This window comes from Harpia harpyja, chromosome 16, assembly GCF_026419915.1.
Source record: "Harpia harpyja isolate bHarHar1 chromosome 16, bHarHar1 primary haplotype, whole genome shotgun sequence".
NCBI lineage: Eukaryota > Metazoa > Chordata > Aves > Accipitriformes > Accipitridae > Harpia > Harpia harpyja.
Window position 1 is genome coordinate 29132980 of NC_068955.1, and position 24369 is coordinate 29157348.

The 24369-nt window shown below is 39.7% G+C and overlaps 1 protein-coding gene across 9 annotated transcripts in view; it reads right to left on the minus strand.

Moving 5' to 3' along the window:
• NAV2 (neuron navigator 2) overlaps window positions 1-24369 on the minus strand; it is a 427333-nt gene that overhangs the window by 14389 nt on the left and 388575 nt on the right. For all 9 annotated transcript variants that reach the window (XM_052811153.1, XM_052811152.1, XM_052811147.1 and 6 more), the window contains 13 exons: window positions 23346-23534; window positions 18163-18215; window positions 16023-16046; window positions 15829-15903; window positions 11209-11292; window positions 10494-10605; window positions 9854-9999; window positions 7047-7219; window positions 4153-4306; window positions 3460-3619; window positions 2864-2964; window positions 997-1092; window positions 670-838 (listed from right to left, as the gene is read on the minus strand). In XM_052811153.1, the coding sequence (XP_052667113.1) occupies window positions 670-838; window positions 997-1092; window positions 2864-2964; window positions 3460-3619; window positions 4153-4306; window positions 7047-7219; window positions 9854-9999; window positions 10494-10605; window positions 11209-11292; window positions 15829-15903; window positions 16023-16046; window positions 18163-18215; window positions 23346-23534 (1536 nt within the window). The remainder of the gene's footprint in view (window positions 1-669; window positions 839-996; window positions 1093-2863; window positions 2965-3459; window positions 3620-4152; window positions 4307-7046; window positions 7220-9853; window positions 10000-10493; window positions 10606-11208; window positions 11293-15828; window positions 15904-16022; window positions 16047-18162; window positions 18216-23345; window positions 23535-24369) is intronic.

The window sequence follows — 24369 nt, forward strand, 5'->3', positions numbered from 1 at the left end:
GCAGCGGGTGAGGATTTTTTCCCTCAAATCTAGTTTCACAGTATAGTTTTCATATAAAAACGGTTCCCTGAGAAACCAAATGAGAAATATGAGCATTAAGCTCTTATCAGTATGATATAATGAAATTGATGAGATTTCTGAAAACCATATGTTTTAAAAAAAACCCCAGATTTTAAGGTGTCCCGTGAATTCTGGGATCCCTCCTCACTGGTGCCTAAGGAGGGACTCTTCAGGGAGACCAACCGAGCAAGTTAAATCAAGAATTTTTTTACTCTGCACGAATGAAATAACAACTATAGCTGTTACAAAGAGGTAACGAAATTCTGGGGCTTTATTCATTTGGAAGGTACTTTGCTGTTCAGACAACTCCACTACGTCCCTTGTGGTGTGAGGTCTTCTCCAGGACAACTCCAGGCATCAGTTCAAGAGAAAACTGCTGCGTGTATAATTATTCCTACTGTTACAGGTTGAAAATTTGCTGCATTTATAGACTTAGCATACTTTAAGTGCTGTCTTTATCAAATAAAAATAGAAGGACTAGTAAATAAAAGGCAGGGGCGGGAAAAAGAAACAATAAAAAGTTTCTACTCCTCTGAGTTTCTTGACACAGCAAGCTTTGATAAAACTGTAATTAGCGAGAACTACAGCAGACAGGTCAAGCGTAATTACCTTTGATGGTAACTGAAATAGTGTTGTTTTCTCCAACCAGATAGCCACAGGGCAACAGCTCAGGTGTCTCCGCACTATTAGTGCGTTTGATTTCTCCAATGCTGTAGCCCAGAACACTGTCTGAATTCAGTCCCAGCTGGCTCACGGGATCCACGTGAATGATATACTCCTAGGGTGAAAAAGGGACGCGAAAAGTCAGGCAGCGCTGAAGTCTCTGTGACTTTGTTCTATGGTATAATAGTAGTAATCGCAGCAAGTTAAATATTGCTTGGTACCATCAAAATCTAATAGAAGAATTCAAGCACGCAGCAAATTGTACTCACTAACCTTAAACAAGCGTCTTACGACCCCATCCAGAACATCCCATTTGGTCTTGCCACTGACTCCGATGCAGCCTATGAGGAAGGTGCGAGGCCTGGAATCCTAAATGCATAGAAATGTGAATTTAAGTTATAAATAAACCCTAACTGTACCAGACAAGCCCATTTAATGTAATTAAAATGATGGCTTTCTTTTTTTCTTCTTCTTTTTAAAATTATGGTGCATCTTTACCAGTCTATATGGTGAATTCCGAACGCTATATGAAATCCTTGTTTTCTACTGAACATTTTCTACAGTGTTGAGAGTCACAAATCTTAAGTGGTACTGATGTTAAGTAAAAGGTATTTATTAATCAATCCATGAACAATTCAAAAACCTCTGAGAGGATTACAGCTTAGCCAAAAGACAGAAGGACTCTTAGGAAAATTCTAGGCAGAAAAGTTCACGGCTTGTTTGTTTTTCCATGACTTCACAGTCAAATAGGTTGCATTTGCAAGGCTTATCCTATTTACTTCTAGAAATGCTGCTGTGGACATAGAAATCCAAATATATCAATAGAAATTATACATGGTTATATGTATAAATAGTTATATATAGAGAGAGTTTTTTATATATATATATTTGTATATAACAACTTCTGTGTTATGTTTGGTATATCACAGCATTTTGTTTCTGACTTCAAAGGCAGATTAAAAAAAAAACAGAACGCACCTCATTTTTCTATTCTATAGCTGCCCTCACTGTGAAACATTCATTGAAAAAACCCCAATTTCTATCATAAAACTTATAGTTCAACTAAAAGGTCAGGGAATCATTTCCACACGGTAACTTTATTGACTGCGTGCACAGTGGAGTCCAACAGAATTAGCAATTTAGTTTTACTGTCCATCTGCTTATCCAGGGCTGTAATTATTAATGCAAAATTGGCATTTAATGGAAAGATCTGCTGAGTCAGTTTTACCTCTAATTATTCAAATTTTTGTCCCCCTCTTACAAAACACATCAAATTATTTCTTAAATACACTTTTACAGATACTCATAACATGAGATAGCAAGGTCAGTGCTTGGTAAAGATTGTGTCGTACATTCATGCATGCATTACACACATGAGGTGGGCTGCAATTTTACTGTATCAGAAATGTATTTGGGTATTTAGGATTCTTTCAATTACTTGCGAATGGACAACATCTGAAAGATGTCATTCAAAATGGGATTGTTGTACCAGAGAGGACAACTTGAACTAGAATGATAAGGTATAGATCTCCCGGTCTGGATCGATTAAGTTCTTCCAGAATATCGGCGCTTCTAGCACTTCGGTGCGCCGTCTATCGACACATTGGATCATCTTCATTATTAGTTAAAATTTTACTGAAGTTTAACAGGAAGGCCCAAGTGCTTTGTGCAACTTTTAAGATACCAGTCTTAAACAGATGCTATACCAAGGTACAGATTAGTCTGCTAAAGTCCTCGACGCCGAAAGAGCAGCCTGGTTTTCAGAAATACTACTGAAAGGCTTGAACTGTAACGTTATCACCTACGCCGCGGACACACGGTCTAGTCTAGCAATCCTGCGTTACCGACATGGTTCACAGCCAGTGCTGATGGCACCAACAAGAAACTGCAAAGTAAAAAGCTATTGCAGGTGACTCCATGAGACAACTGAACTGGCGGTGTTGGCTCTCAGCAGTTCCAAGGAAGCGGGAGGGAGCCGAGTGCCTCGTCTATCACTAGCGATACACCAGCGAACTATTTTGCTGAGAAAATTTTAAGAAGTCTTTTGCAAATAAGAGCCTCCGAACCAAACCGGATTTGAATTCCCTGGCACATTCCAAAGTGACTTTTATTTCCACGCTGGGGACGAAACACAACTCACCTCCTTCCATTTCATTTCATCCTGAAAGTTGACAACTATTTTGACGTGCCTGCCTCCTTCTTTCCTGGCAGAGCCATCTCCAGTGTCATCTAACAGCATGTCTGTGAACAGAACACATCAACAGCTTCACAGCTGTATCTTAATAACAGTGAAGACTATTCTGGTTCACGCCAACACGTTTATTGCAGTCAAACACAACGCATCTGGGCTTCGCGTGCCCCGAGGTGAAACACAAGAACCAGGTTTACTGACTTCCCTACCAAGTATCAGTATCGCTCTTAAAAAGAGAAGGTCATTGAAAATTATTAGTCAGTTACTCTGTATTTTCCTTCCTACGATATATCCCCTGGCAAATGTACGCCATTAAATGGCTTTAAACATGACTCTTCGCAGCTGAGGTCATAATTGGACAACTCCGATCTAGGGTGTAGCAGACCTATGACGACATTTTAAAAGAAGGCTTCGTGCCAGCTCCTGACATATTTCCACACCTCAACTGTTAATAATTTTCATGCTTTCATTTTTCCATGGCTAACCAAACCAAATCTTCCAAGTGCAGGATAAAACCTGCCCACCGCCTTTCTCATTAAACTCACCGAGACTGGTTGACTCCGTGAGGTTCAAACTGTGTTGAGAGAGACCCACTGAATGTCTTGGAGAGGATGAAATGGAAACCTGAGACTGAGCCCTGCTGCAGCTGCCGTGGTTTTCAGATTTCAGCCGATCATTTTCTGCTTTTAATTTTTCAATCTCACTCTTGAAAAGACAAGTGAGGAGTTAGAAGGCACAGTGAAAACACACTTAAAAGACAGCAACATAAGTACCTTAAGAATAAGTAACAGTTTAGCAGAAATGCCATTTTCATAGCTTTTTAATCTATTTTAATAAATTAATGATTTTAATTATTACAATGTCCCTTCCATGAAACTTTTCAAAGTATCCTAGAAAACACAAATACACGGGAATTCACTAAACACTGAAATGCAGCTACTTTAAGGCAGAGAGCATGGGAACGTTTTAAGAGGTTGCTGACGGTCAACAAAACTGATCTCTCCATAGGTTTTTAGGGTTGAAACAGAGCTGCAGAGTTGAGGGCAGCAGAATTCATGTGTTCGAGCTGACTTTTAATGAAGGAACGAGGTTTAACACTGGCACAAAGCTAAATACAACTTTTAGTAAGCATTCAAAAACTTCAAATTTACCTTCTTTCAGGTCTTTACTGTGTGGCAGGTTGGCCAATCTTTTACACATCAACAGAGACTGCAATATTTGGGGTGGTTATTTCTTACCTGCATTCTGTTCATCGCCTCCCGAAGCTGGTCAAGCTGATGAGCAGAGCTAAGGGCTTCCAGACGAATATCGGTCAACTTCATCTCCTTGTCTCTCAGCTCATTTCGTAACTGCATGACCGTTTCAGCTTCACTGTCGGTGCATTCAGAAATACTGGAGAAGATTAAAAAACAGACATTGAACGAGACCATTTGTTACTTTTCGGATGGTGCTTCTCCAGCATTTATTAGTAAAGGGGGAATAAAACCCTTTTATTCTGCAGGAAGCAGGCAACAGTGTCGGCTTATTGGATTAGTGATACCATAAATCAGATATTAAATAGGTCATGGAAACATTAGAGAGTAGTGAAATAAACATGTCTGAGGGTTATTTTTCTTTAATCAGCATCTGAAACGGAATTCTGGAAATGACCCACTATTGGATAGTCTTCATTTTTTTCATGGTAGTTGCCATAAAGGAAAACTTCTAAAGCCAAAATCTAAATAAATTAAGGGGGTGCAGGCAGTAACAGCAGTTGGTTGGAGATTGATGAGTTTACAGACAGATTTAAAGCTCACCAGGTGCGCACAGCTGGGTTTCCCTGAACTGTTCTGGAGGGCTTTGGAACTCTACACCTATTCAAGCGTGATAAATTCCTGCTCGCTTTAAAGCACTCATGCTTAAAAAATTTTTGGTGGCGTTTTCCTTCCCTCCTCCCACAAAAAAAAGATTCTGGGTGAGTAACATTTCAGCACAGTCATAAGTGTATCTATATAAAGATCAACTACACAGCTGCATGCTTTGAGGGAGATTTCATTTAAAATGTCTCTCCCTAAATCAGGTTAATGAGAGATGTTTTCCCCATCAAAAAGCCAAAATACACAAGTCTTACTTGTGCTCTAGCCCTCCCTCAGCTCCCATATTTACTCTTTTCTCCAGTTTAGCCTTTTGGCTTTCATGTCAAGACGAGACGTACGCACACAGCATTTTGACTGACGATAGACGGGATCATCATTTGACAATTTTCTGGCCTTAGATTTCTAAAGCACAATTTGCTGTAGTCACCAGAAACTCACTGAGTGAGGCTCAAGAGACTGGAGAAGCTTTAAAAAAAATTCACGGGGGATTATCTTCTGCTACTAACATTTCATCGCTATTATACGGCTGGAAACTATTGCTATTGTTTTCACCTCTTCATGTGAAAACAAGCGATGGGCAAAACTTCCAAGTCTGGGTACTTACTCAAATGCATTTGATCTAAAATCAGGCTGGAAGCTTTGCATGACATCTACAAGGTCGTAAGGCTGTCTGTTAATTATATGTTTCACAATACTGCCTCTTACAACTTTCTGTTATTTATTTATCCTACGCAAGTGACGAAGCTACTCACAGAATTAACATAAAATCTGTTTTACAAAGTTTTCCAAGCACATTCTAAATGTGAGTTGAGACTCAAAACAGTGCGGTGAGACAATTACTTACTTCACAGGTGGCCAAAACGAAGCCTCAAGATTGCCTGTTACCTTCCCACGAACGTAAAATGAGTTAAGCAGCAGAGCAGAAGTCCTGACTTTTAAGTCTACATCTCATTCTCACACAAACACAAGCAAAAGGGTACGGTTTGGTCGTACAGATGAGCGTGTACGATAGCTTGCTACTACCCAGAGGAGCACATTTGTTTCTCACTCCTCTTGCCCAGCCTGCTCCGGGCTGTGCTGCTGTCATGCCCCCACGCTTACGCCGGCTCTGGCACCCAGCAGAGTCTGATCAGACCCCCGAGCTGAGCCAACCCAGCAACCTGGGGAAAAAAAAACGTTCACGTTTCTGTCAAATTATTTTTCACATAATTTAGCATGTGGCATCGGCTCAGTGGAGTTGCCTGAGAAGTAGCAGAGCCAGTGCAAGGGAAGGACCAGGCCCAGGTGACTGGGGAGGCAGAGAAGAAAAGAGGAGCGGATCGTCTCCACTCATCAGGCGCAAGCTGTTAGATGAGTTCAGCTGTATCGCTAAACTGTGCTGTTTGATTTCCAGTAAATCCTTACCTTATCTCAACTTGTGAACTTAACTGGGAACTCCTCATGGTGGATTAGTACAGTATGTACTGCCTTTAGCCAACAGAGAAACGAAATCTCAGGCTTGGCCTGGCGTGTTTCATTAACAGCAAGAGATCCAATTAATACTGCACTCCAAGGTCACTCTGGTTATAGAGACTCCTCACACTCAGCACGTTCTGCTGAGAGAGCACCCCAATGAAATATTAAATCATGCTACAGTAACGATGCAGTGATTTTTGGCTTCCTGGACACTGGAAGGTACTGTGTTGGGAGTCAGTTATATACCTTTAATTCCCTTAACGCATAAATTCAACTTCTCAGTCCTCTGCTTGTAATCTCCTCAGACTACAGAACATTCAAAATAGGCAGTAGGTGAAAGCGTGATCTTTGCTCGTTCTTTTGCCAGTATGACAGGGTTAAGGATTTCACCCAAAACACAGCCCCCCCCCAGCTCTGGGAGATAACGTAAGTGATGCTTGGGAGTAGGACTGAGCAGTGACAACACAGCAGCCCTGACCTACAGGACAATCCTGTTTGGCCCACTGTGTCATCTGCTGTGGCCTCGTGGCGAAGAGCTGGTTTCAGCAGCGCACGTAGCTGAACAGCTATCAAGCTCTTGGAGCGCTTATACAGATTTGCAGATTCTTACCCAGAGGAACCAAAAGGGACAGGATGGTGTGGGGTACATTTTGCCTCTGCTTGGTTCTGTAAAGCGGCGTAGAGGTGTCCTGTAAAGCTAGCATGGAAAACACTGGATCTCTCCAAAGCATGATATTTCTCTTTTCCTCTACCAATGCAGCAAGATGCCTTTCGCTCCATTTTCTATTTAAAAAGTAAAAAAAAAAAAAAAAATCACTTACAGAGAGTTGGAATGGGAAGCTCTCAGCAACGGTGTTGAAACAGTAGAGTTGTGGTGTGGTAGCTTTGGTGAAGAAGGTAATGAAGAATCAGTCATCTCCTCAATATCCGAATGAGAAGATGCTGACTTGGGAGATTTCTTTTTACCAAAAGCTTGCTTGAAGGAGCTGCGTAGCTGAAAAAACAAGACCACAACAGTAGGCACATCATTAAGAATGAAACCAGGCAAAAAAAGCCACAGAGTAAAAACTCTCACATGCAAATACTCCAAATGATACAGCCATACTCACATATATTTTAATATGGGTAAAAAAGAATAAAAAAGCTTTTTTTTCCCCCTTAACTATTTTATGAGATTAATAAGGTCAATAGGACTGGATATCAATGCTTCCTATTTTTAAGATAACTATTTTATAGCAAATTCTGTTCAGCGCAACAAGCTTTACAGCGACGTTGTAACAACTTGCAGCTATAATGTAACGTGGCTCAGACAAGGTTAATGATGCTGAAAGGGTTAGTGATGTAAATGGATGGGTTAGCTTTGTACCTCGTAGTTTAAAGTAGGTCTTCCTTACCTCATTGACCTGCCGGAAGAAGCGCAAGCAAAAGGAAGTGGGGGAAGGAAAAAAGACATGTTTTAACAGATAAAGCCAGTGATAAGGAAAGCTTCGGATTTCTGAGACAAACATGACCAATAATCAACAAAGACCAACAGTTACTTTAAAACTGGAACCCTGCATTTTCCAAAACCAGGTGTTTCAAACAACGTACGGTCATTTTTTGCGTTACTTGAGGGAGACGCCAGACCCCAAACTCTTAACTATTTAAATTATATTTTCTCCTTAGCTCCGACAGAGAGTTTTGCCTAACAGCCAAGTTAACATTGTGTTTTTCCTTGCAGGAACAGGTACTTCACCAGGTGAAAAGACTGAATCTTCTCTACCTACCTGCAACTAAAAGGACCTTTTTTAATGTGACTGCCATTTTTCAACCAACAAAAAGAATGAATATGTATGTGACTAAACTGACATTATCCCGAAGTTACAGTTCAACAGTTAGTGTTCAAGAAGCGTTTGTACAACGCTTTTAGATATACGGTTTAACTTTGAGGTTGCCCCGTATGGAGTCAGGGTTTGGCCTTGATGATCCTCACGGGTCCCTTCCAACTCAGGACACTCTATGAACACCGTTTAATGTTATCGCAAATTACATTTGCAAACAGCCTGGCTTAATATGAGATGAAACTTATTTTTAAACTAGACAAAGACTTCTACAGTGAGAAATGTTGAAAGTCTGATGTTTCAGCTCTGAATGGACTGCTGCATTGTTTCTACATATAACAAATAGATCTTGGCTGAGAACTTCATCAGTGTTTGTGGAATAAACAATGTGCGAATCAAACTCAACTTCTGTTTTCTCACTAAATGACTGATTTAATTTTCAATCTTCATTTTACAGCAATGATGTACTCATTTTTAATACCAACATAAAAATACTGTCCTGTTTCTTCTACTACATGGAAATCTTATTTATTTCTCTTTATAATAAGGAGATGTTTCTTTAACCTTCTTTAAAAATAGTCATCTGAGAAGCGTAGGCTGATGTAGGATAATAGCTACTAGGTTACAATAACAAAGAAGAGAAGCTAAAGCAAAAATTTAAAAAGTGTTTATCTTAACTAAGGTTTAATGATTACAGAAAGTTTGTGTCACAAATTAAGAGTCGCTAGCAATTTAAAACTTACAACAATTTTCTTCGTCTATAACTAATGTATAACCCAGCACAAGAAGGATTTAGAGATGACATTGTTTCCATTCAACCAATTATTTAAGGGGCAGAGTGGAAATACTGCTGTTATGAAGGAGCTGGCAAGATACCAAAATGAAACCACTGGGATAAGAGAGAAATAAAAACAAGAACCTGCTCAGGAAGCTGTTTCTTACAGTTCAGGAGTTTCATAAACATTTCTGAGAGGACATCGTGCAAATACAAATCAAGCTTTTACCAGCTCAAACCACATTTTGTAGCTATACAGATTTTTCTGTACACCCAAAAGACCCAGGGAGATTTAGATTCAGTGGGAAGGGAGGGGTGGATTGCTTTACTGGCTACGATAAAGGATCTAGGGACTTTAGTCCAAACCACAATCAGACTAGGTCACTAAGGCAGTTATGGTCTAATCCAAAATGGAGTTTAATATAATGTACCTTTCCTCCAGTACAGGGTACCTTGTACACAGTACATGATGAGCAAAGAAGGAAAAATGGGAAATGAAAGGTAAGCATTGCAAAATCTTGCAAAATAAACGTCCATCACAATAAATTTTTGAAGATTGGTATATTTTTGTTGTAGAACTCCGCAGTAACGTTCAAAACAGAGTTCTGAAAGTGTTTAACGTGTTCACTTAAAAGAAAGCCCTATGAGCCAAAAAGAAAAAAAAAAAAAGTAAGAATGATCTCTCATTGTGGATTTGTTTTACTTTAATGACAGACGTCGAGTTTTCCCTAAGGGGTTGGACACCATGTTACTTTTAGCCAGAATTGATCTTTGACAGCTATTTCTAATTTAAGAGTGGCCTTTTGGCTGTTAAGCTAAAATTCGATCCTAGGCAGAGTCAACATAAGCATATACATCACTTACGACTCAATTAAGCCTTCAAAAGGCAGTTTACACAGGATTTAAACAGTGCATAGTCCTTGTGCTGACCTGTTGCGTGAGGGGAGGAAGGAGGAGCCGAGCGGCTAGATTTCACCGTGCATGTTCTGACAGTTTTATATAGAACTCACGCAATCTGTTAAAATACACTCACCCAGTTCTTCCTCTTCTTTTTCTTTGAATCACTCTCAATGTTGCTTCCCACACTGGAGTGACTGGTAGCACTGTTTATACTGGAGACGCTGTCTGAAGAGTGCTGCCTTCGGATCCGCAGGTCTGTGGGTTGAGCAGCTCCGGGTCCTGAATAGGAACGGAGGTGGCGTCAAAATTATGTAAGAAATTTGATGTAAGTGTAAATTACTGGGATAAGTAAGGGAAGTGAGATAAGACAGGACCGCATTTAGACTTTCTGTTGGAAATTACTGAAAACGTCAAAGAAAATAAAGCCAAGCGCCTGATAGCTCCGCAACGGGGATCTCCGCTCCCTGCTGCTTCACATCAGTGTCTAGATGGGTGAATTACTAAATGCTTATAGTAAATTCAGTGAGCTCACACTGAAGGTGGACAAGCTTTGTGGAAATGCCTTCTCATGTGTCTAACACATGCACTTACTTCTGTAGAATTTATCACACTATTTACACAGATACCCATTTCAAATCCCCCCGATACCAAACACGTACCTAGAGCGCGGTCATGAGGCAAAGCTGATCTCTGACGGTTACATCAGCTATTACCAAGAGGACTAAAGTCTCATGAGCACGGCACTGTTGCTACACCTGGTGCTTGTTTCTCACCTTTGCAGTTGAGCTCAGGTGTGTTGATGACTCCATTGATGGCAGCCTGGGCAGCAGCATTTTGCTTCTTCAGTAGTTCAATAGTCTTCCTTAACTCATTCAGTTCTGAGTCCTTGAATAAGAAAAAAACCCGCGATACATCAGAAAATGCGGACGGTATCTAACTGCTCCAAAGGAGCCACATTTCAATCCGCGCATTGGTAGTCGATAGAGAATTTATGGAATATATGTATGTACGAGAAGATGAAAAATGAGGTTTCGTGTACCTGGGGAAGCACACTCTCGATAGCCTGCAAAATAGCTTGGTTATTAAGAGACAAAAAAAATGTACATGCTCTGTAATACAGAAATATGTATATTCAAGTTTACTGTCCAAAACCCCAATGTTGCCTGTCTTGCAAGGATTTTTCTTGGTGTTTCTCTTGGACATGCACATGTGTGGATGCATGGGAAAAAATTTATTACAAAAATATGCAATACTGAAGACGTGTTCCAAGTCACAATTTATAGGAATAACCTGATCAGTTGTCACAACATCCCAGTGAGGAAAGTGAGTCTTTTATATAAAATTTTTATTACATTTTACTCTATTACCACAATTGAGGAAGCTAAGGCAAATGGTATATGTGATCCCCCCCCCCCAACTACAGAAGAAGCACAAGCAACGATGCTAGAAACAGAAGTTAAGACTTCCCCAAATACTTTTCAAGCTTGCCTTTTGTTCCGCTGTCATTGTCAGGCTCTGCAGTCGGATGGTCATGTTCCCCAGGCTCTGCTCAAATGCTGCCACCAGGTGAGCCTGAAAGTTAAACCATATAGAAGTAGTTTGTCCTCTCCCCCCAAACAAGAATATTTCTGCAGGTGTTTAACTGGACCACCTAGTGCACTGCATTGTTTGTTGGGTAAATGATATGGAGAAAATAACGCTGATTAGAAAAGGTCAAATGAGTAGAGCATACGTTGTGAAAATGCTTGCAAACAAATTATCAGGAACAATTTAATTGTGGAAAATTAGAAGTGCCGAAGGTAACAGACCAATTTCAAAATTTTAGAAAATGACAGCCCTTTCATGTACAACCACAACAAGCAGCACACTATGAAACGATGCAGTCCTAGGCTATAAACCATGCCCTGCTCGGCAGCAGCTACTACCAAAAGCTTTAGAAAACACAGACATAGGAGTAGTACCGTGACCTGGTGCATCAGGAGGAGATTTCCTGGAGGTGGCTCCTCAGTCAGCTGCTACATCCACTTCTTTGATACCATGATTTCAATAGCCAGGACAGTTATCTCAAACATACTCTAACAGAGCAGCAAACAGGAATTTTTTTTCCAGTCGGGAATTCTCATTTATTCTGTAAAATGGGCAATCCTACGTCCAGAATACATAGAGAACAAAAACACCTCCCTAGGAGTTAAGGTCTTTTGAAGAACCACATCCCAAACTAATCCAGTTCATGTACTTTTCTCAGTTGTTTAAAGCTGCTTGGATTTTGTGATCAATAGAAAACACGTTTCGCCACTTTGTTGAAATAGACATATTAGATTCAATTTTTTTTTTTTGAAACATCTCACAGATTAAATAACTGAGGCTTTTAAAGGACGCTTTAGGGAATACACCTTGTCACCTGAAAGTATTCCTGAAACCAAAAAGGCGTGGAAGGACGTCCTTGGTTATCTAGCCACATCCCCAAGCTATTGCAAGCAATGACATGAAAAGGCCTCCTCTCACAAAATGTAGAGAGGAAAAAGAGACAAATCCATCCACATTTCTAAATATCTCCTGCTGTTCATTTTTGAAATCAGACTTGGTCTTTGAGTTTTGATGTGGGCCATATAAGGTTCTTAGTGATAGCTTTCAGGTACCCTCACGCAGTAAAGGTAACTCTCGCCACAAAGCTTTTCACAAAAAGTTTAAATCTTTTCCCAAAGAATATAGAAAACCCCCAAAACGTCACTCCTAAGTTTCAGAAGGATACCCTAAAGAGTAAAATGAAATAGAAAACAGTAAATAAAATACAAGGCAAGTTTTTAGATAGAGGAAAGCCAGGCAGAAACTTCCCTCCAACTAGATCGCTCTTTTCCTTGTGGATATTTAAGGCAAAAAGATGCTGGAAGTCACAGAGGTGGAGATTCTCACTGTGCTACCCCAACAGGAGAACTCTGAGAGCCAAGTCAGACAGTTCAGTCCAGAGATGCCTTCTCTGCAGAGAGGCGTAAGGATGGAGACAGGACTACTGCAGCTTTGTAGCCAGTCTGCCAGATGCTTTATCAGCTGATATACCCACCTCTAACTCAAAGACTTCTCCAATATTTGAGTGCACCTTGCTTGCAACCAAGGGCCCTGTGCTAAATATCATCCAAAACCTCCTGTTGCTTGGCCAATTACCTTTCTTCTTTTCCTATGAAGCACCGAGAACCCAACGTCGATTATATTAAGGACATCAGCTAGGAATTGAAAATGGCTGGGAAGTAACAGGAAGGAAAAGTAGATTGAGAAAATGGAAAGGAACTTCATAAAAGGGAACTATGTTTCAAGTGCCACGACACGGCACTGTATTATAGATACACATGTATATGTATATGCATGTGCACAAATAACTGAATACAGGCATAGGTCATTATATATTTGTCTCAGCCATAATAATCTACACTAACCATAGAAAATAATGTTTTATTTCTCTATTAAAAATAATACTATACACACCATGGCAAGTAAAGTTGTGCAAAATCTTTCCAAGCGGAAAAAGACATTCTCTCACCTAAATATATACAGAATAGCAAAACCTTTCACAGAGCTGTTCCAGACTTATTCATCGGCAGCACACAGCTGACTTATCCTAAATAACTGTTCTCACATCCGCAATGCAAACAAACATGAGCAGTACAATAACATGGGGATGCGCATCTCTCATTCCCATCAGCCCCTATGAAAATAAGCAGAGCTGAGACTGTGAGAAAATAGCAAAAAGTAATTTAAAGCCTCAAGCTACACATGTATGAAGATCTAAATATTTATTTTAAAAACACAGAGTGCAAAGCTTCTGTTGGGGCGGATGAACAGGGAGCAACAAAACTGATATTCAAGAATCCTCAGGGATACTTCGCAAAAGCAAAAAATAAACAGGCAAGTGGGACCGCACGGATTAATAATGGGACACAAACCCCTAATGCTTTGACCTGAACCTTAAGAAAAAGTTGCTCTTTCAAAACCGGATCAGGCACCTTGAAATTATTCCTATGTGGAAATTGTTCAGTGAGCTATGAAAAGAGTTATCTTCACTTCCTAGCTGGAGCAAAACCTTTCCAAATTCTTGCCCCTGATGGCCTGAGAGTGTGCTGCAGTGTGTATACAAGAAAATTCAGGGGGAAAAAAAAAAAAAAATTAAATAAAGAGATGAATTCAAATTGCCTAAGTTAAAAGCATTTCATCAAAAAAATCTTGCCTAGAGGAAATGTCCATAAAGCAGCATCTTAACAATCAGCATTTATTAGTCTTAACTTTTTGGGGAACAGACCTGGCCTTTTACATGGAAAAAGAGTATGTTCCCTGAAAAGAGGTGGCTAAAGACTGAAACATATTACTAGGACAGTTATAGCAACATCTCTGCAGCAGACTGTGGCTGATTTATGGACAAATAAGGGGCAGGTCCAAGTCTAAGAAGTTTAAATAGCATGAATAAAACAACCCTAAAATTTAGCAAAGTGAACGAAGCAAAAATGGAATATTATCAAAAGAAATGATGCTAACTGTTTTGGGGGGGAAAAAACCCCACACCAAAACCCACCAAAAAACCAAATGACCCCAAACCAAACCATAATGTACAGCAGCAGCATATATTAACAACTGTTCTCTGCAAAGACAGCGGTAGTAACCATACACAAATTCTTGGGCAATTTAATGGCAGCTGGGGCAGGCACACGGGTAGCCTGGGCTACTCACTACTCTTGGAGACACGCTACTAACTCCTGCGTTGAGTAACAGCCTACTGAATCCGAACACCGCATGAAGAAGAACGCAACAAAACTAAGGCAGAGCTAGATGAGTTGCACAGCTGACAAGTTCTCTGTTTGAAGGACACAAGCTCGGTTATTTAACGAAATGATAAAAAAGCTATGCAAGAGAATCTGGTTCTTACTGTCTCACATGTAAAAGAAGCTTCCGGATGAAAACCAACTCATGTATCCAGTCCCCTTTGTATTTGAAAGGCAAACATAAGATTTAGTTTTTGGAAGATTTTTTAAAGTTGTTCTTTTCTGCTTGGGAAAGCGACCGAGTGGTTACATGCAGTAAAAGCCCTTTTATTTGACTTCTCTACTAACTGTGTTCTTGGTTTTCCTTTTCCATTTTGCAAGCTGGATGAAGCACTGTGATGCCTGCAGTGAACACCCCAGTAGATTTCCCCCTGAATCCTTCTTGTAATAGGTGTTACTGCTCAGACGAAAGCTGTCCTTCACTGTGCCAAGTTTCGTATTCCACCTATTCAGAGAGCTGATGGACAGGAATGTCCTCTTCAGTAGCACGTGTTCTGATGTTTATTGATTCCCACAAACTCGGATGTCAGTGTGATCCGATTTGCTGACTATTCATCTGTAGCTTATTTACTCTAGAATTGCTTATTTTTCTAGCAAGCTTCTGTTTTGCAGATTTCTGTTATCTGCGACTACAGCACAGAACACACAAATAAACTTGCTCAGGGTCATACACAGTGTTGCCTCAATGCCTCCTGGCTTCCAAATCTTTTTTTCCCCCGAGTGTCTTACATTACATATTCATCAAATTCCTCAGAGGAAACAAGCAGAAGTATTGTTACACTAGTTAAAAACCAGGTATGTCCACTCTTTAGGCATAACTTTAAATTAGTTCTCAGAGCCCCTTAGGCCACTATTACCTATCGTGCCATTAGCCCACATCTTTATGCGATAGCAAAATATAATGCATTTCAGTCCACATTTCTACCAATTTTTATTCCTACCAATTATAACCTGTATCATCTGTATCTCGTCCCACCCAAATGTCAAAGCAAGACACTATGTACAAAAAAAGACCCCGTCTTCAATGATTTTCTCAAGATCTGAAGATGGTTTACATATATATAAAGCCAAATGAATATTATAATTCAGTAGGACAGAGGATGTTATTTTTGGAAGGGTCCCACATGCATGCAGTTATTTTTTTAAACACATAGGTAATGTGAACCGAACGTCCAGGACATTGAACTCTTGAATGAAATCTTTCCGACACGAAATCTTTTTGTCACTTATCAAAACTGGGGTGGTAATTGGTGCATTAAATGCATTCCCTGTTAGTGTTTGTTCTGAGAGTTGTACTCACGTTGGCAGTCAACTGAGTTGTCAGAGCTGACACTTTTTCTTGGGATGCATCCAACTCTCTTCGTAGCTTGCGAATCTATATATTTTAAGAGAGCACTTTACTGCACCATAATATGGAGAAATAAAATAGCAAGACACGGAACGCAGAGTGTCTTGACAGAACATTTATGCCTGTCAAACGTGATGTGCTCTTACCTCTGACTGGCACTTCTCTTCAGGCTATAAAATAAAAATGGAAGAAAATACATGAGGATATTACGACATGACCAGCCTGACAAATTTATAAAATTTTTCAATTTTTTTTTTTTTTTGCGTTTCAAGAACTCTAATGCCAGTTCCCTATTTTGGATTCCCACATCCATATTCAATCTAAGATAATCTCCTTATTTATCTACTCTTCAGGAAAAAGAAAACAGGCTGCTTGTACAGTACTTCTTCCTGCAGGAAAGAATTTGGGCTCCCCTTCCCAGCCTGCCTCCCAGTGCACCTCTGAGTATGAACCATGGAAGGGTGAAGTCCTGGCTCCACGCGTAAGAGACTCCACGAGGCTCTGAAGAGCCAGGACTGTCACAGAACATGGCTGATCCTAGGCAATTCCCTTCCTCCCATGCTCAGCTCTCCATGGGATGGAGATCACATTTTTGCATTCCAAAGTGACGTGGAAAAAAAAAAAAAAAAAATTACTCCCACTTGGGTGCTGCCTAGGCACTGCAGTGATGAAAAACTGAGGACACACAGCTAGTTATAGGAGGATGCCAAGTGGATGTACCGACCATCCGTTGTGGTCTGCATGATAAAATTGTGGCTATTATGGCTTGTTTCTAACCAAAGTTATCAGCTAAAGAGAAGTATATGGTAGGAAGTTACAGACTCCACCGTCCTTACGTAAACATGTCCACGACCAGCCACCATGAAAATTATACCCATCAAACCACACTATTAAGAGCCACTCGTGCTTGGGCAGCAAGCACAGAAACCAGAAGCTTAGACAGCAGCTGCTGAGTACTCTCCTTGTGGCTCTCAGGGTTATAAACAACAACCCAGAGGAAAAGGTCTGTTTTCCATCCTTCCAATATGTTATGTGTTTTGGCTTCATACGGACCTTGCTTGAGGCAAGGTCAATAATGAACGGCGATATTTTCAATTTATTATCAATGTCTTAAGGCCATGTTACACATGTAGCCTCCTAACAGTGAAACGTGTATGTGAAATAATGCTAAATAACACTATACTGGCTTGACAGACTTCATAGACAGTTATACACAACGTTCCAAGAGCAAGTTCTTCCACGTACTCTTGTATCACATATGCTTGTTTCAGCTGTGGATGTGTGGTAAGCATGAAGATGCACCATACTTGCATAAGAATTTGCAACTGAAGATCCTGTTCAATTAACACGTATTTCAGAAATAATTATTATCCACTGTTTTTTAAAAGGGTCGTGCTTTAAGAAACCCCCAAAATTGTGATCATAGCATGCCAGGAATACATGAGCCACCTTTAATCTGGCCAGCTTGGACATTAACAGCAGTGAAGCCACTGGGAATTAACCACCAGTGCCGAATACTTCTGTACAGTCTTGTGTGGGCTGGAACCGGCTGTGCCCCTGGCTTGCTCCAGTTAATCCCAGCTAGCTAGAGAAAAGCCAGGCTAGACAGGGTCTGCATGTTGCAGCCTCACCTCCCCATTACAGCACAGCTATAGTCTTAACTTACAAGGTCTTCCATAGCATATGCTTAAATGGAAAATCCTTCGTGAGACTATTAGAAGAAAATAAGCAAATGCAACCTGCATTTAAAAAAACCCTGTATTTTCAAACTCCAGTAAGCCTTATTTTAGAATCAGGTACCCTGAATGAATACGTACTTTTGGAGAAAATATTACTGGCATAGTGAACAAATCTCTTCTTTAGAATTATTAAAATCTGTGTATTAAAACCCCTTACTTCCTTAGTAGCAAATCATTAATACACAGCTGGAATGACTTTATTCAGCAAATTTTGAGGTACTTTTGGTAATGAAGTTCAAATCTCCTCAGATCTACTGAGTTCCTTTGTAGCAAAACTTTTTTAGTGTAGTTGTAAAATACTGACTCAAAAAATAAATTGCTGCTTTTAGGCCATTACCGTCTGTGTTTAATGAGGATACTGCTAAATATCCACAGGCATCTTTATGAACATAAACATTTCTTTCGTAGCTAGCATTCAGAACACAATCAAATGAAAAGCGTTTTTTTTCCCCTCCTCCTTGAATGGCAAAAATAATTAGCACAGTAAGACCAGTCAATTCAATAATTTTGATTAGTAAACCCAAATTGTTCATTTCGTTATACTTACTGTCGAATAAATAGACGACGTACTGGATACCAAAGAGAGAGAAGAACCATGCACTAAAGGAAAGAAAATAAACACAATGAATACAAATACAGTAACCACACAGTGGAATCATCATAGATCATCCACTGCCAATGACCAGCCTAGTGAAGAAATACTTTCACAAATTTCATCATCCGTCATAAACTTAATTACATTATTGCACCAATAACGTATGGTTTGAAGAATGCATGGCCAGGTAATACAATCCATAAACTTTGACTTGGTAAAGCTGTTTTAACAATTTAATACTACTTGGTTTTGGGGAAAATGAGGTGTGGTCAAGAAGATTAAAAAGAAAAGTTTCAATGAAGATTTGTTCAGAAAGAAATATTTCTCTGGACAGCTTATCTTAAGACCCTTGCAAAAGGGCTTACTCAAGATAAAAAAACCCGACAAACTAACTGAAATGCAGAAGAGATTACAAAAGTAAATCTAAGTACTTCATCTTCAGTTTTCGATGAGACTGAGGGGGCGGGTTTTCTTCTTTAAGCAGCAGACCAAGATGAAGATGTCCCGAGAAGACCACGACACCCAGCTCCAGTATGTAACCAGATGCTCCAGGAGAAGATGTGGAGCACCCAGGGAAGAAACCGTTGTCTAATTTTGGGGCTCTGAATTGTCCTCTGAATGCAGCTGTATCTTCCTTGGGCTGACTACGAGGGAGCCGTATCACATTCCCTATTCCCTGCAGGGTTTTTTGGTCTTTCTTTAAAGCAATGACATTTCTTTCTCAAGGCAAAGTTCATTCTCTCATAGAAAAATTACCGGAGTGAAAACATGGCTACAGAACCTTTTCTGGAAAAGAATCTGTTTCAGGCAGTTTTTACATTTAAACATACATTCAGGTAAAAGATATACATATACATTGATTCTCAAGGTTGTTACCATCACCCCGATGTTAGGATTTACATAGAACATCATTTTATTTTTGATTACGCTATTAAAAAAACTACCTGAAGCTATTCTTTCTGCTACTGAAACATGCAAAATTACCTTTCCTTTATTTTTATTTTTAGAAACAAAATACATTTAACTGAAACTTTCATTCAAACTTCAGGTAACTTCATACAAATCATATGAAATTGTGTTAAGTCACTTCTTTCATCTAAATCCTCCAGCCAAAAAAAAAAGTTTAGAAAAGCTGCCATTTTGCTCTAATTACCTACTGCAATTCTCCTACATTCATAATAAATGGGTTCTGCTTTCCCATTGACATTATATCCTAAGGCAAGGCTGGAAAGAGAAGTAAACAAAGTCTAAGTTGGCTTCTGGAGGAATTTAAGACAATTTAAAAAACCCACAAGAAAGTAAAAAAAAAACAAAAACACAACTCACACCCATTTGCTTTTTCTGGTTAATCATATTTTCAATTAAAATGATCTTTATAGTTAGATGTTAAGGACTGTACTGCATTAAGAACATAAAAATAACTAGCGTGAGTCAGACCCAGGGTCTGTCTAATCGTGCGCTCCATCTCTGGCTGCAACCGCAGCGCATGTTTAGGGAAAAGAATGCAAGGAGGAGGCAGATACTCAGTGATTTTTCCCCAGGTACACCTTTGCATCTTCTGGGAATCAGCAGATGGAAATTCCTGACATGGAAACTGCAGTCAGACCATTATTTTTCATAGTCGCTGTGACCTCTCTACCATTAACTTCTCTTCATATCACAGATGCTATGCACTTAAGATCTCCTCATCACTTTTTTTTTTACCTGCATTTTGCCCTTAGGGCCGCCTTTTTCAAGATGGAAAGCCCAAAGCGCAGAAATATTTATTGCACAAGGCCACCAATGGATTCATACAGAGAATATAATATTATTTTCTGGTTTGCCTCTCTATATTCTCCGTTGTGCAGTTTTTACTAATAGAGACGTATTCAAAAAACCAACCATACCAACTGGCCAGAGAAGAAAAGGATCTCCTTTCAATGGATTGGGACGCGCACATTTTTGACTTAGCATCAACTGGAATTTTTAAGATCACATTGGGACTTTAACGGAGGAAAGAAGACTCAAAACAAAAAAAGGGAAAGAACATATCACTCTGGGAATCATACTCCTGCCTTGTAAAACAGCACCACTGCATTGTTTGAATGTGTATATAATTTGAGATTTCTACTTTCAAGGACAACTAAGGAGTTAATATTTTTGCGCAATTTCTTTTTAAAGTATCTGCAGATGGCTACTTTAAGGCTATTTAATTAGGAGCCTGAAGGCAGTTATGCTCTTGATGTGATTCCTGGTTTTTGCAGTTAACATGCATCTGCACGCAGGCTACAAACCCAAATTGTTTTGGAGCTATTATTTTAAAGCACTATAAACGCATATGCAAGCATGTATCATTTTTAATGTTAGAAGAGAAACGGTCTAGCTGTGATCAGCTGTCTGAAGAGTAGAAAAACCAACATGTATTGCAGGCAGTAGCACAAAAAGGAATCAAAATTTATATCCCCATGACAATGAATTTAATTCCTTTCTCTCTAGGAGGTTGAAGTGTCAGGGTGGAGCCACTGGCAGCACAGCTCCTGGGGAAGACTGATGGCCAGGGAAGTGGGGAAACTGGAGAGCCAAGAGACCACTTCAGTTTTAGGCTGTGTTTTTTCCCCCTGAAGTTCTGGATAGTTTGGAGGCTGTTTCTGCTGGCACCTCCCCAGTCCTGAAACCCTTCCTGTCAAAAGAATTACGTTCTGCAAGGCTGACTAACATTTCAACCTACATGCTGTGCTGAGAGAACTTGACTGTACTTCACACTATGGAGACAAAAGAAAAAAAGCTTTCAAGAATAAATCCTGGCCCTGCTGAAGTTAATAATAATAAAATGTCTGGTAATCTTATGTGCTAATAAATAAAGAAGCAAATTGGTAAGCTTTATTTAAGACCTGCTTCATTGACACTGGCTGATTGTATAAAATCAATTTGTTCATTAACCACAAATTTTATTTCTAGAATACTTTTTGATCTATTCTCTCAAGGTGAAGGTGAATAATGTATTCATACTTTTTGATCCATTCTCTCATTCTGTGAAGATGAACTAGATCCACACGTTTGAAAGCACAGGACAACACATATGCTGTATTCAGAACCACTTGCTCACTTGTAACTTGTGATTCCCTGAGAAATAAGCAGGAGCTAATAATAATCAGGCTATCCCTGCCTTCTGTACAGCCAGAGAAGTGACAGAAGACCTTTAACCTGAAGACTAAAATACAGAGACTGCACCTAAACACTCATCCCATGTGGTAAACTATTATTATCCTTTTAGGTGCCAAAAATTTAGGAAAATCTGAAAGGGACTTCTTCAGCATGTCCATTGTAGGGTCAAATTCCTTCCTCGCACACGAAAGCGATCTTTTCCCACTGCTTTCAAGTCCACAACTTGGTAGAGTTTTCTTGGACTTCATTTTTATGACTTTTTTTAAGTGGGTGAAAAGTATGTTGTAGAACGTTTCACCTAACTCTTCCTTTTTCCTTTTTTTTTAAATGGTTCGTCCTTAAACATGTAATACTTATTAAATATTCTTCCAAACTAGACTCTCTCCTGGACAAGAATTTCTGAATTATGAGAGATAGTGTAACCTCCGACTTGCCAAAATGGATTTGCTGCAATCTTAAGCACACTTGAAAGACTAAGGTCACAATTTTTTTGAGGATGTTTTCAAAAAAAACTCGAGAAAGTTTTGCTTTCAGTAAATCAGCTAAGTGCAACGCAGATGCAGTGATTCAAATTCCTTCACAGATTGTATTACGGAACTCTTTAGTAAGAGCAGGACTGTTCGTCACAGAACGGAATTCAACTGACTAAGTATCTGGCAATCTTTGACCGATCACGACCACCTAGCTTTCTGAGAGCATGGCACAAACAATGGTTAATTCCTGCAATGACAGTTTTCAGCCCTACAGCGTTCCTCTAATAATTTTCAACCCCCAATGAAGACCATCAGCCATTGGCCTCTAAAATACAATTAAATGTAACGGAGTTAGATTGGCTAAATTCAATAATGAATTAGCCCTGAATCTTTCCGGAGCCATATCCAATATGAATTTTCTACCTCTTCCAATGGCAGAAAATGGATGGGATAACCAGTACCTCCAGGAAGGCACCCTGTGGCTCCTAAAAGCCCCTACAAGCACTTAAGTGTGGCTCCCACGCATGTCTGGCTCCAGGGGAGCAGCAAAAACAGGGCACTGGTATTAATACTGCGGAGTAAGCGCAAGCGCAGGTCTTCAGCGGTGGAGGAAGCAAGCCAGCAAAGGCTTGTGTGACCTGTAGGGATAAAGTACTTCATAGCCAAGCAAGCTCCCAAAGCTTGCCAGAAAGGAGATTTAAGACTCAAAGAGCTAATGCTGAAAGAGCTTCCTATGACCTTCCCATGAACCACTCCCAGAGCTCACCCCACGCTTGACTTCTCCAAGTGCAACACTTGAGGGTTTTAACGTGTGCTCATAGCTACTGCTGCTACAGCCGTACGGTTGCTTGATCAGTAGCAACCAAACTAATTATTTATTTATAAGTAAATTACTTTTTCTTTTTCTATTTACACAGGCTTCTTTTATCAGGTATGATTACATATTTGAAAAGATGACAAAGAATTAAAAAGAAGAGCCTAGATGTTTTGAAGAATTACTCGGGTCCCTTTGTGGAAGCGGCGTGATATCAACGCAAGACGTTCAGCAGAAATGAAAAGTAAAGACAATTTGAACAGAGATTAAATGCTGGAAAAATTGACCGGGATAGAAACAACAGTGTGGCTAACATCAGTTATCTATACTACAAACAGAAGTGTGGAAGCCCAGGTTCAGGAGAATAGCCCTCTTCAAGGAAACACTTTAATATGCTAAATCCAAGCATGAACTAGAGCCATTTTGAGATCACTAAAAATGAAGCACAGGATGTGTTTAGACAATTTCTTGGAGAGTGATGGCCTAGGTACAACCCTTACATGCTTTCCTATGTCCCGCCAGAAGGATCACGGAACGAGTATCATCAAAACAATGACGACGAGGACTAAAGTTTTGTCTAACACTGAGAAAACTGTGCTCTGAAATGACCCCTACGCTGAACTGAAAAGCACCAAATTTCTACTTGGTTTATGGGAGAATGCCATCTTCTGATCATTTCCAGCACCATCACATACTTTACTGACCTTCTTCAAAGCCATCGCGGAAAGAGCCAGACCGGCTCATTGTTCTGCTTTTCTCGTCCAGGGACATGGAGCTGTTCCTGAAGCGCGTATCGCTATAGGGGTCGTAAGGACCATCTGCATTGGAAAGGCTGTGGGTCCGTAGCATGGTTGGATTTGACAGGCTCATCTGGGCTGCAGTGGTTGGGCTCGCTATAAAGTGAAGAATAAAAACCAATTTATTTGCGCAACCACAAATTTTCATACCTAATTTTTGTGCAGCTACCAAAAAAAATTATTTTTTTCTTTAAGACACAAATTTTTGATGTCATCCTCTCCAGGCTTCATTATTTTTCTAAATTCAATGAATTCAAATAAGAGGTATGCAAATCAAGCTAGCGAAAGAAAAAATTCAAGTAAGTAAGGTCATTTTGAACACTGGGTGATATGTCTATGCTTCTACAGACAAGCTCAGTCAACTCACTAACACCTTGCAGGCATGAACTAATTAACCCTCATTTAATTTGGAACAGTCCTTCCTCAAAAAGGACTAAAATGCCTGAAGGAATTTAAACTAGTATTTTGCCTATATAGAACAGGCCTTACGAACTACCTCCTTCAAAGCCTTCAAGTTCTCCAAAAATGACATTTTTCTCTGTATTTAAGTCACAGATTTTAAGAGCTTTTGTTTCCTAATAGTTGTATATTTCAGAATTGTTTCTTTCCACTATGAGGTCCTAAGAATTACAAAATACCCATTTTGCCTCAAAAGCCAATACTCTCCCATCCACTGTTTAGAGTACAAAATGTCTATTCCAGTTTCACATTTTTTTAAAGAACTTTTGTGCTAAGATTACACCTGCTATTTACTAAGAACTAGTTGATTTGTGGAAAGAAGAGAACAACAAAATTGCTGTTCAACTGGCTGTTTCTATATACACCATCAACTGATACAGACTATTGTAGGAGATACAATAATTCAGTTTAAAGGTGCTCAACTTTCATTATCAACATTTGCTATTAAATTGAATGCAGTGTCCTCTCTTGA